The 12,525-nt window shown below is 50.8% G+C and overlaps 2 protein-coding genes across 2 annotated transcripts; one reads left to right on the top strand and one right to left on the bottom strand.

Moving 5' to 3' along the window:
* Positions 1 to 412: 412 nt before the first annotated feature.
* Positions 413 to 1,980, top strand: EI90DRAFT_3032220 (Gcp-like domain-containing protein). Its single transcript, XM_039058374.1, has 7 exons — positions 413 to 483; positions 540 to 604; positions 658 to 828; positions 884 to 1,038; positions 1,093 to 1,497; positions 1,544 to 1,608; positions 1,666 to 1,980. The coding sequence occupies exons 1-7, from the start codon at positions 459 to 461 to the stop codon at positions 1,782 to 1,784; spliced, it is 1,005 nt and encodes a 334-aa protein (XP_038922767.1). The 5' UTR covers positions 413 to 458; the 3' UTR covers positions 1,785 to 1,980.
* On the bottom strand, positions 1,753 to 3,427 carry EI90DRAFT_3150232 (uncharacterized protein). The gene is made up of 7 exons (XM_039065645.1): positions 3,344 to 3,427; positions 3,063 to 3,283; positions 2,928 to 3,002; positions 2,552 to 2,871; positions 2,433 to 2,497; positions 2,036 to 2,370; positions 1,753 to 1,982 (listed from the first exon to the last, which is right to left on the bottom strand). Exons 1-7 carry the CDS (start codon positions 3,384 to 3,386, stop codon positions 1,917 to 1,919), a joined length of 1,125 nt encoding a protein of 374 aa, XP_038922766.1. The 5' UTR covers positions 3,387 to 3,427; the 3' UTR covers positions 1,753 to 1,916.
* Positions 3,428 to 12,525: the final 9,098 nt, after the last annotated feature.

Here is a 12,525-nt window from a genome sequence, read left to right as displayed (position 1 = left end):
TGGCGTTAAGTTCCAAGGATGGAAACGCCGCGATACCAAGCTCAGTGGAGCAGAAGGCGTGGTTTTGCACAGCTTGCTACAAGAGCGATTGGTCCCACGCATTAATGCCTTCCGCGCTATCATGGCGAGGATTGAGATGTCCTGAGATTGCTTGAGGGCTCAGCTGCCTTGGACCGTCATGGGTAGACATGTGATGTGAACTCAAAACTTGTTGGCCGGATTGACGGTCATTGTCTCAGCGAGCGGCCGGCTGCGTTCCATTGCACCACTTGGGATGGAACTAAGTCGCGTTCATTTGTGTGCCTCATTAACATCGCTGCAACGTTGGCGTCCCAAGAAGAAAGTCTCTTTCTCTCACACGGTGCAACATTCACGTGGTTTCACAGTTCTGGCGCTAGAGAGCTCTGCAGATGACACATGTGCTGCTGTTGTGACCTCCGATCGTCGGATACTTTCGAATGTGGTTATGCGCCAGCATTCGGTGTAGGCGTCATGTGGGATTAGATGAAAGTGTCTTTGCACTGATACGATCCACTTAGCCATGAGCAGTGGGGGGGCATTCATCCCGCCAAGGCAATTCTTCACCATCAAGACAATATGGCCAGTATGCTCAACATTCCCCCGTATGTATTGGAGTTAATTTGGGAGGCTTGATAGCCTCTCGCCGTGAAGGACGCCCTCAAAGAAGCGAAGGTCACCATGACTTCAATAGATGGGGTTGCATTTACCCGCGGGCCCGGGATGCCTGGATGCTTGGGCGTTGGAATGAACGCCGCAAAGACATTGGCATCGTCGCTGAATAAGCCGCTTGTCGGTGTGCATCATATGGTGAGATATATTCAATCCCACGTTAAAGCTGTGCGATGCTATCCACAAACCAAAGCAAGCTCACGCCTTGACACCAATGCTCACGTCAAGCCAAGCCCCAGAATTTCCATTCTTGGCTCTAATGATCAGTGGCGGACATACCATGATATTGCTCGCGTCTTCGGAGACTTCATTTGAGCTACTGGCAAATACGGCTGATGTGAGCATTGGGTATGGCATTTCGGTCCGGTAATACTCGGGGATCTTCTCATTTGACCATCCAAGAAACGCTTTCGACAAGGTCTCGCGCGAGCTCGGCCTCCCGTGGACCGATGCAGCACATCGCAATGTTGTTGGTGCTGGTCCAATGCTGGAAAAAGTGGCCGAAGAGCACGCATCCATTTCGTCTTGCGATACTCCCGCATTTCCTGTCCCAATGCGTGGACGACTCGCGTTCTCATATGGGGGCTTGATGTCTTCCGTCCAAAGACACGTTGCCAACCTGAAGGGTAATGGACCATTAAGACGTGATACACAATCATCAATTGCGTACTCGTTTCAGGTAGCGGCAATAGACCAGTTGAGGGAGAAGCTCTCACTTGCCCTTGATCTTTGTCGTCGACGAAGTACTACAATAACGACCGTTGTGATCAGTGGTGGTGTCGCCAGTAACAAATATCTTCGATCGCGGTCAGTTCCTACTTATATTGTTTGGGCGGAGCTAATGTGTGTCCAGACTTGAAAACTTTTTGGGACACCGGCAGCTTGCTGTGCATTATCCGCCGCCTTCCTTATGCACAGGTCAGTACGATCGGCCATTGGGCACCCTCAGATCTTCACGTTCTTACTTAAATTCAGATAATGCAGCAATGATAGGGTGGGCCAGCATGCAGAGGTTTCTTCTTGGGGACTGTGATCCCTACACCATTCGGTTAAAACCAGCTTGGCCCATCACGGAGCTCCAGGGATCGCATTGAATAGATAGTTCGGTGGATCACTCAGACGCACGGAAGCAAGTCATATTGTAAATATTTTTCACTTCTAGAGATGGTTTGAAGGATTGAAGGAGATGCACAATCATTGGACTGGCATTTCAAACGCATGCCGCTTCATTGGCAGCCTGATGCACATTCCTCCGCCAGCTTCAACACGTCTTCCGCGATCCCCCAACTCGCCTTGATTTTCGAGACTCAGGACTCTACCCTGTCTGAGCAGTAAGACAACTCACCTGGAACCCTGCGGGCCCGATTCCATAGGCATGAATAATATTCACTTCTCTTGAGGCAGCAAACTCGTTGAGGTTGTTTCCTCGAGGTTTGAATGGTTGCGGCTGGAGAGGAACCTGGATTGTCTCCAACTCTAGTCGGGCTCCGCCCTTACGTGCGGGTCGGAGCCCAACGTTCACCTTGACAATCGGGATCGATGCAGGATCCGGGGGAGATATTGAGTTTGAGCTATGAGTATGTGCAAGAAACGGGTCTAGAGCGAGACAATCTTTAACGATACGCTCTGTATCAGATTGGGAGGAAGACACGTTCCAATCGTCTTTTCCGTATGTACCACCTGCCCACATGTTCAGCTGACTGAGCCACGTTCGGCTCCTAAGCCTGGCTCCAATAGCTGACCTAGAATGACTTGCCCACCTGGACGAGGTATTATATATGACACGTTCCCCTCCCAGTTGGTGCTCCTGGTGTGAAACTGTTGGTTGTGATTCAAATGTGCGAGGTGATTCTTCACTCACAGTGTTTTCTTATAGTGAGGTGCCCATATAAGGACCGTTTGGCCTCTAATTGGGAACGCGGCTTCATCCTCAACACCACGTAAAGTCCTTGCCCCTAGACCGGTGGCATTCACTACTATACTTGCCAGCCCTTTATCAGTGTATGGGTGAAGGAATGGCTCCTCAATGGACTGAATCGTGGCGCGGGTCAAATTCACTCCCAATGACTCGAGTCGGGATTGCAGCCATTTGATATATTTGGGTGCATCAATAGACCAGGTCGTGTACGCGATGCCATGAGTAACTCCAGGTGGGAGCTCATTTGGAAACATCTCCCTATACTATTGGCCTCTGAGCATCAGGAAGTTTGGGTACTGTCGAAAACAGACGAACACACGTTTGGAGTAAGGTCCTTGGACCAAAGGGGAGGTGGTGGAGTTTCAGACCGGAAGTACTCCTCCGCATCTAGTTTCTGCGGTTATGATTCAACGGGGATACGTGGCTTTTCATTTGTCATAGAAGACAGTCGTACCATGGCTACTCCACTCGGTATGAGTGACCATATTTTCTTGTACGCATGTGTTTCCCAGCGACACTGCCTTTCGTCCTCTCCTGTTGGGAAAGAATGCCAGTTGGCCCCAGCCCAAGGACTGGCAAACTGCTGAGAGTCCTCATCTGATGGAAGGTCTCGCGCGATGATGTCCACGTTGAAGCCATTTTCTGCCAATCGCAGAGCACAGGTCAACCCTATAACTGTGATGTATGTTCATGACCAATGTGATGATTCATGTTAATTCCCTACGAGGTGCCTACCTCCGGCTCCGACCACTGTAACACGACCTCTCGGAGGACTCATTCTCAATTACAGTTGAAGAAGACGCCCTGAGATTGCGGTTGTTGGCTGGAGATGACAAGGTGGGAACATCAGGAATCCTCCGAGGTCGATCCTCGTGATTGAGATCACCCGATTTGCTTAATCAACAGGATCAGTGCATCGGCTCGGTTTCAACCAAGTGTATGTATTTTTCATAATTCTTGTAATATTGCCAATATTATGTGCAAAGGTATAGATACACTAGAGTGCGTGTCTTCGCACGCAGTCAATTGTATTGTTCAATGTAATGGGTGCTGAAGTTCCCCATAGATGTCCCAACGATGAAGGTTCAGTGCAAGAAATGCAAGTGGATCGGCAGCAAGTCACTTTAGATGGAGCATATGCCTTTACGGACTATTAAGGACAATTGAATACCTATGGGCAGATATTGGAACGCCGCTGAAAGGTCCACTCACACCGTTCAACACATACATGACATTGTGGAGGTTGCAATTGTTATGGGACTTCAATAATGCTTGCACTCTATTCACAACCACTCCATGTGGCATGTTGGAAAGAGAAGATGAGAGGATGATGAGAATGCACAAAAACACAAAAAGACAATGCTCACTCCACTCCTGTAGCACATACATAGTTCTCCAACAGAAAAGGGAATGGATGGAAAGGATTGTTGGAGGAACAACCTCAAAGCATGTATTTACTATTGTTTTGTGATAATCCTTCCTAATCCTTCCTAATCAAGAGTCCACCATATTCTCGTCCAGCTGCCCTCAATTTGGTTTCCTCTACAGGTTATGAGCCCAGGCAGCTTGCCTGGACAAGCTTAGGTATCAAGGGAGTCTGCCTGACTCTCATGGCAGTTGGTCAAAGTGCAGTTGACCACCTTCATAAGTCCTCAGCAGAGGCAGGGGCAATCCCCCATATCTTAAGTCCCATGCAGCATTTGTTAAGTCCTGTACACCAGGCATCCTTTTAAGTCCTACATGGCATTGTTTTGGGGCACTAAAGTCCAGCCCAGCGCCCACTGTTAAGGCTGGTGTGTGGCATCCTTCAAGTTTGTCTTTGAGCACAGAAGTCCAGCCTGTCATATCCATCCATGGCCATCACCTCCCACTACCTCCGGTCCTTCCGGATCACCTCCGCTCCTTCATCACTAACCTCAGAGCCTCCGGATTCTGCAACTACCTCTGACTCCCCTGATGGTCACCACCCCCTCAATTCAATATATTACCTATGCCTCCCTAAGTACAGAACCCCAAAGGCCTCTGGACAGCTCTGATGTCTGCTAGCACACTCCCGCCTCCACTGGGCAACTTAGTTGCTTTCCCTGCAAGCCTACCTTCAGGCCAATCCCTCCTTTCCATTTCTGGGTTATAGCCCACCACTCCGCTAACCCTGTAACCCGACTTGTCAGTAATATTCAGTCAGCTAACATGTAACTCTGTTAGCTCTGTGTCAGAGACCAGATCGAGACGAAGGATTTGTCTCCATGGTGGAGGGCTTTGGCCTCAGCAACTCAAGCCAGGAGCGCTGTGCCAAGTTACACGTCCATGCCCTAATTTACTTACTGGCAACAAGAACTAAAGGGGGATCAACTCTAGTCAATTTTATTACTGAGGTGTAACCTATGTACAAGTTAAGTATATATAGTTACAGCGAGGGTGGGCCTGTGAATGGTGGGGCCGAGCGGAGTGGAGTGTCAGGGGACGGACCCCAGGTCCCCATGACCCCTCTCTCTATAGCCCACAGCCTAATCTGTAACAGCCTAGTCTCAAGGCACAACTACTGTGGGTAAGAAAGTGTATAAGATAAAGAAGCAGTGTAGAATACACTTGCCTACTGTGGGTAAGAAAGTGAGAAGAAGGTTAACTTCTCACTTTCCCACAGTGGCCCAATATGGCGAAAACTTCCGGGGATACCTGGAAGTCACATGAAGAGTGGGAACCGGGCCCGGAGCATGCGGCGTGCGGAGCATGCAGGGTGGAGCACACATGCAGGTGCAGGTCCGGGTCCGGATGCGGGTGTGGGTCCGGGCTAGTCAGGGTGTGTGCCCTGACATGGAGCTAACGGAGTTAAACATTAGCTGATTGGATATTACTGACAAGTCAGGTTACAGGGTTAGCAGAATAGCAGGCGATAACCCAGAAACGGAAAGGAGGGATAGTGTCAGGGACGCATCCGGGGTCGAGAGGGCCTGGGGGTAATGCCTGGCACTGAGGCTGTCACGGGGTGTGGAGTGGGCGTGCGTACTGGTGGGCCCGATCCGGGACAATGGTTCCTGGCCACTCAGACTGAAGTGGAGAATGTGTTATTATTATTAAAGGGGAAAACTATACTACTTACCTGAAGTGGAGAATGTGAGAAGAAGGTTACTTCTTCGGTTCCCACTTCAGGTACATTTATGTACATGCGGCTTGAGTCACATGATGAGTGCCACATCATCCTTGGAGACAGCCGCAGGCATCCGGGTGTCCCCGTGGGGGATCCTGAGAGCGTCCGCTGCATGCGTGCGTGCTGGGCACAGCGGGAAGCCATCTGGGGTGTGTGGGCCGGACGGGTCAATAGTACATTGATACAAAGGAAGATGGTCTGTGTAGATAGAAGGAAATAAACAGGAAGAGGGAGATGAGAAGAATGAAATAAAGAAAGGAGAAGGAAGAGGGAAAAGGAAGGGGGGGAGAGGGAGGAAGGAGGAGGGAGAGGGATGGACAGCAGGGAGTGGGTGTGGTGTGGCCGGGTGGGTCCGGGTGGACCTGGGTCAGGCGGGTGTGCCCTGACATCACCCCCTCCTTAAGCTGCTTCGCCTCGAAGCTGCCAGGGGGTTCGTTCTCTCCCTTCCTGGGGCGTGGGGGTGTGTTTGGTGGAACTCCTCGATCCGGTCAGGGGCATGGATTAGTTGGTCTCGGGGGAGCCATTCATTCTCTGAGTTCGGCCAACCCGCGAACTTTACTAAATACCAGAGCTTCCGGCATAACCACTTAGAGTCCAGTATTTTCTCTACTTCATATTCCTCCTCTCCATCTATGAGTTCTGGGCCCGGGCGGGGGTCAGGGGGTTGTTCTGGGATCTCATCCGGGCAGTAGGGTCTTACGTTCATCACGGATACGACTGGGTGAATTCCCTTTTGCCATGCGGTGAGCTGGAGCTTGACAGCAGCCGGGGAGATGACCTTGACGACTTTGAAGGGGCCTAGCCACTTATGGTCTAGCTTCTTGGTTGGGCGGTCAGTCGTATAGTTTTGGGCGCTGAGCCAGACTCGGTCGTAGTAGCGGGCCATCTTGTCCGCTGTGTGCTCCAGGGCTGCCTTCGCCTCTTCCTGCATCTTCATCATCCTGGACGAGAAGGCGTCGGCGGCTTCTACCTCGGACGTACGTGTGGGCTCCGTCCCCATCCTGGGATGCTGCCCGGTGTCAAGTTCGAAGGGGGTTTGACGGGTGGACGAGTGGACGTGGTTGTTGTAGGCAAATTCTGCCAGTGGGAGCCAGTCCACCCAGTCGTCCTGGCGGTGGTTGACGAACACCCGAAGATAGGCTTCGATTTCCTGGTTAACCCGCTCTGTCTGTCTGTCAGTCTGGGGGTGATAGGGCATTGAGGGGGTTAGCTTGACCCCCAGGAGATCTGCAAGTTCTTTCGAGAAGTGCGAGATGAAGGCACTCCCTCTGTCACTAATCTCTTCTGGGAGCCCGTGGTGCTTCCAGATGTGCTCTAGGAAGAGCCAGGCGATACCAGCCAAGTCCATGGATGTCACAGTGGGGATCGCATGGATGCGTTTGGACAGATGGTCCACTACAACTAGGATGGCATTATAACCTTTCGACTCTGGGAGCTCTCCCACCATGTCTACCAAGATTACCTGCCAACGGTGGGTGGGGACTTTATTTGGGGTGAGCTTCCTGACCTTCCGTGCAGGGAAGGATTTGACACGGTTACAGGTGTCGCATCCACATACGTATCGCCCGACATATTCTGCCATCCGAGGCCACCAGTAGTCACGGGAGACAAGCTCCAGGGTTTTCCATTGCCCTGGATGTCCCGTCGCCCACGCGTCATGGTGTAGCTGTACCAGATCGTGGCGGAGTTGTGGGTCTTTTGGAACGTACACCCTGCCTCAGTAGAGGACCAACTCTCCCTGTCTCTCCCACTCGTCCGACCTTAACGTTGTAGGAGAAATAATATTCAAAGAATAAAACAATGATCTATCAGAATAGTCAACGAACAGGTGACAAGTTCAGACGTTTAACAGATCTCATGATCTTTATGAGACTGGACAGACATTAGAAGATCATTATAAAATATCTACACCCATGTAGTATGAGATTTAATCTACTACAATCATGCCTAGAACTTGACATAGGTGTAATATTCAAAGAATATATCCCTACAACAGGAAAATAGCACATAGACGGCAGAATAAGAAGGAACATTGGGAAAGAAATGTAAATATCTCGGGAACCAGTAAACTTTTGACTGTAATCTTTTTACCATCTGGAAGGACTGTTTCTTAACTTTATCCACGGCTTTGTTTCATTCTAAAAGCTTCAAAACTGACGGAGATATCGCTCAAACGGCGAAACACCTTATAATTCATATATATTTATTTGCTAATTCTTACAAAAGGTAATGTGACTCAAGGGAAATATATTGGCGCCCGGAAGTCTGGCGGACCGAATACCATATGATAGAGTATTCCCCGGCACGGGCGGACAGTTTTTGATTGTGATGACTGCGCAGCGCGATACCTCAATTAGTTAGGTATGAGTAGTGATGGACGGACTTGCCTGCGCAGCGCGATACCTCAATTAGTGAGGTATCAGCTGCTAGCGCAAGTCCGGTCCTTATATACATCTTGTAATGACTTTACGCCACTGAGGTGAAACATAAATGGTAAACAACAAGTTGAAAACAAAAGCGCAAAGCGCAAAAACAAAGAGTCCAAGAGGTTGCCGCCGTTTGTGCCTCAAAGCGCCCCTCCCCTTCCCAAAGCGTGAATGTCCGGCCCGGGTGACTCCCTTGACCACCAGTGGCGTTGGGCTGCAACTTCTAACATTGATCGCATCAGAAGAGGAGAAAATGCTAAAAAACCGGATCTTGTATATTTTCCCATGATTCATCAAAACCTTTTGATTTTAAGCCCAAATAAATCGGAACAAAGGAATGATTGATGATCTGGATCTCGGATCATAAGCATGAAGTGATTCAGAAGTCCGCGGATCAGTTAATTAATTGGGAAGGCTCTAGAACATTAGTAATGATGTGGCTTCACAAAAAGGGGTCAATTAGAGAACAGTCTAGAAAGTTCCTTTATAGCCGAGTCATTTCTAAAGATAACCGTTCGTAATTAAGGCGGTGTAGAGCATAGCTTCAGCGCTACAAGATCCCGCTGAGATCGGCCCAAAAGACAAAGAAATGAATTACTTATTGCTGAGTCATGTCCTAAGTCCATTATTAAGCTTACACAGCCCAACCCCCTATATCATTCTAGAACTATCTATAATACAAATGTAGCACATGTAACTAGTGCGAGGCATGGGAGTAGAGAGGCCTCTGAAAAGCATAAAAGGCCACCGCTTCTACCCCCTCTCAAACCTCAGGTAGGAATAAAAGTTTAATTCTCCTCACCAGTGGTTGGTTCGTTTGCTCCAAAAGATAAAAGCAAATATTAGTTGTTAGCTAATATAAAACTAACACGTCACTCTAAGCGTGAGTTAGGGTCAGTTAGACACAGCTGAACAAAAGTGTCATAGTGAGAATTAGTGAGAATTTGGTGGAGGGACTTCTTAATTGAATAATCTCTCAGCAATACTTGGTTATCACACCACAGGAGAAAAGTGAGCGATCCTGAACCTGCTAGATAACTAGCACGCACTCTAAGCGATAGAAAGAGCAGTTTGGTCACTCCTGTATTGAGTAACATTTATTGCGGAATTATTTTATTAGCAGTTTTCCTTCAGTAAATTATCAGGAAAATCACATCCTACTGAAAAGTGGTAAATATAGGTGTAATATTGACTAGAAATCATAGTAAAGTCAATATAGAATTTTATCCGTAGACGATCTATACATCAGGTGAGATCGTTGGGGGGTGTTTATTGTTGTTTAGACAGTGAACAATCATATATTTGGCAACCAAAACACGGTCAGTACGCAAATCAGCACAAACTCTAATATCGTTATTGGACGTAGGAAACTGGTTACATAAGGTGATCCAGCTCCGCTCCTTCAACGTCCCTTCTCCCAGTTCCCTCATGGCCTTCACCACCTGCTCATCATGATCCTTCGCTCCTCGTACCCTCTCTAGGATATCCGCCTCATCACCTTCCACTGAGACTGCTTCTGTCGCACGGGCCTCAAACCAGGCCGGTTGGAGGAGGGTCAGCCCCTCGTTGTCATCCCTTCCCTTCGGGTGGTCAGCGCAGCGAGAGAGTGCATCTGGTTTCCCCATGAGCTTCCCTGGGCGGTGGACGAGGGTGAAATGGAAGCGGGAGAGGAAAAGGGACCATCTGGCCTGACATCGATTTAACCTCTGGGCCGTCCGGAAGTAGCCCAGGTTACGGTGGTCGGTGTAGATCTCGACTTTCTCCTCAGCACCTTCCATGAAGTGTCGCCATTCCTCAAGGGCTCGGACGATTGCAAGCATCTCCTTATCGTACACTTCGTAGTTGCGCTCTATGTCCGTGAAACTTTTGGACATGAATGCTACCGGGTGGAACTCTCCATCCGGTTGGAGTTGGGAGAGGACCGTGCCGGTTGCAAAGTTGGATGCATCGCACTCGAGCCTGAAGCGGCTGTGGTCAGTAGGGAAAGAGAGGACGGGGGCTGTGGTGATGGCTTCCTTGAGGGCACGGAAGGCATCGTCTTCATCCGGGCCCCAGTTCCAGGTTTGGGTCTTCCGGGTCAGCTTGTGAAGGGGGCACGCCTTCTCAGAGAAGTCTCTGATGAACCGGCGATAGAAGTTTACGAATCCTAGGAAGGATTGTACCTCTTTCACCTTGGTTGGGGGGGGCCAGTCGAGGACACCCTGGATCTTCACCGGGTCCATCGCAACATTACCCTCTGAGATAACGAGGCCCAGGTACTCGATCCGGGTTTGCTCAAACTTGCACTTCTCTGGCTTAAGGAAGAGCCTCCTTCTCCTCAGCGTCTCTAGGACTTCTCGGATGACCCTTCGATGTTCCTCCAGGGTGGCCGTGAAGATCAGGATGTCATCCATGTAACAGATGACAACCTCCCGGTCGATGAAATCCCTCAGGATGTCATTCATCATGGTCTGGAAGGTTGCCAGGGAGTTACACAGGCCGAAGAACATCACCATGGGCTCGAACAGCCCCCAGTTGGTCAGAAATGCCGCCTTCCACTCGTCTCTGTCCTTGATCCGGACGTTGTTAAACCCCCAGCATAGGTCTAAGGCTGAGAAGTATTTGGCGTTGCGGAGGCGGGCGAGGACGTCCGAGATGAGGGGGAGCAGGTATGAGTTCTTCACCGTGATCTTGTTCAGCTTCCTGTAGTCCTGGACCAGGCGTAGGGACCCATCCTTCCTCTTGACGAAGAAGACTGGTGCTCCCATAGGGGATTTGGATGGCCATATGCACCCGTTCTGTAGGTTCTCGCATAGGAACTCATCCAACTCTTTCTGTTCCGGGTGCGAGAGTGGGAAGGTCTTCCCCCTGGGCAGTTTGGCATCCGGTACCAGGTCTATAGCATGGTCCCAGGGCTTCCGGGGGGGCAATTGGTCAAAGGCTTCTTTGGAGAACACGTCCCGGAAGTCCTGGTAGTGCTCTGGTACTAGCGTCTCAAACGATGTGGGCTCAGCCTCCGGGTTGCAGGCCTCCTGGGCCATCCGCTGCGAGGGGGGTCGTGGTGGCTCTCAGGTCATGGCCCCAGCTTGGGGGAATGATAGCAGCGTAGATCCCATCCCCGGGCTCCAGTACAGGGTCCTGATCATCTCGTATTCGTGGTTGTCTGCAGGAGGACAGGCAGCGGGACATGATGACTTTCTGTCGTACCCAGTCCACTTCTGGGTTGTGGTGCAGCAACCACAAGTGTCCTATGATGAGGGACTGTCGCCCGAGATTTGCAACCATGAAGCGTGCCTGCTCTGTGTGTTGCCTGAAGGTCAGGAGGGCTTCCAGCTCCTCTGTTATAGCTCCATTTTCGTTCGGGGTTCCATCAACATTACGGACGGGAATGGGCTGGGGAAGGGGGGTTGTCTCTAGGTTGTGCTTCCGGACGAACTCGGGGCTTACAAAGTTCCTGGTGGCTCCTGAGTCCAGGAGGGCTGATACAGATACTGACGTGAGGGAGGTTAGGGTGGTCAGTTTCACTGTGAGGTTAAGGGATCTGGGGGACTGCTTGGAAAGGACGTAAATGGCTGGGGGGGAGACTGCTACCTCGGGCGTTACTGCCCTTGGGGTCTTCTCGTTCTCATGGGTGGAGGATGTGTTTCTCCTCTTTTTCTTTGCGATGACTTGGTGAAACTTTGGCATTGGCATTGGCTTACGCGTGCTGCGGTATTTACACGAGCTATCTTCTACGGGCGGCTGGGACGCATCCCTTGCTGGTCGCCTGCCTGAAAATCCCTCTGAGGTTCTACCTCTGGTTCCCCCTCCACCGTCTCTGTCCCTTCGGTCAACTGTCTCTTCAGCCCTTCCATCAGTGTTCTCAGGTCTTCCGGGTGGAGATGTCGTACTCAGCTGACCCTGGGGTGTGGGCATTCTTGTGCGAGATGACCCGGGGTGTTACAATTGTAGCACCGCCTCTGGTCAGTCCTCGACCTGTCAAGATCCATCGGCTGGGGGCCCGTCCCTGGTGTAGGACGGGCTGCTGGGGTGGGGGGCGGAGGTGCGGGAGCAGGTTGTGGGGGGGTCTGTGCGGGTCGTGCCTGGGATGGGGTCACAGTCAGTGGAGGTCGAGCTGGCAGAAATGGGGGTCTGGGTGGGGGTGCGCATGGTTGGGTGGCTTGGAAACGTCACCACTGGTTGTCCAGAAGCGTGGCTTCGTGCTTCCACTCAGTCTGTTAGAACCGGGCGGGAACAGACGACTCCGGAGTGGAATCGGAGACTTAGCGTGGAGGGACCTTGGCCTCAGCGACTCAAGCGGAGCGCTGTGCCATTGCTGTTTGTCCATTTGGTCCTTAATTTCACAGTAGGTGAGCAGGAAGTCT

Source organism: Cantharellus anzutake (assembly GCF_015039405.1).
Source record: "Cantharellus anzutake strain C23 chromosome Unknown EI90scaffold_3, whole genome shotgun sequence".
Classification (NCBI taxonomy): domain Eukaryota; kingdom Fungi; phylum Basidiomycota; class Agaricomycetes; order Cantharellales; family Hydnaceae; genus Cantharellus; species Cantharellus anzutake.
This window is presented reverse-complemented; position numbering and strand designations above follow the sequence as displayed.

What these genes read in the sequence shown, in the direction of transcription:
- EI90DRAFT_3032220 (XM_039058374.1), top strand. Translation starts at nt 459, where the DNA reads ATGTGGTTATGCGCCAGCATTCGGT. An exon ending in CCATCAAGACAATATGGCCA is followed by an intron (nt 605 to 657) that starts GTATGCTCAACA and finishes GAGGCTTGATAG; the next exon opens with CCTCTCGCCGTGAAGGACGC. An exon ending in GCCGCCTTCCTTATGCACAG is followed by an intron (nt 1,609 to 1,665) that starts GTCAGTACGATC and finishes ACTTAAATTCAG; the next exon opens with ATAATGCAGCAATGATAGGG.
- EI90DRAFT_3150232 (XM_039065645.1), bottom strand. Translation starts at nt 3,386, where the DNA reads ATGAGTCCTCCGAGAGGTCGTGTTACAGTGGTCGGAGCCGGAG. An exon ending in CCAAGGACCTTACTCCAAAC is followed by an intron (nt 2,872 to 2,927) that starts GTGTGTTCGTCT and finishes AGAGGCCAATAG; the next exon opens with TATAGGGAGATGTTTCCAAA. An exon ending in TCGGGCCCGCAGGGTTCCAG is followed by an intron (nt 1,983 to 2,035) that starts GTGAGTTGTCTT and finishes TCGAAAATCAAG; the next exon opens with GCGAGTTGGGGGATCGCGGA.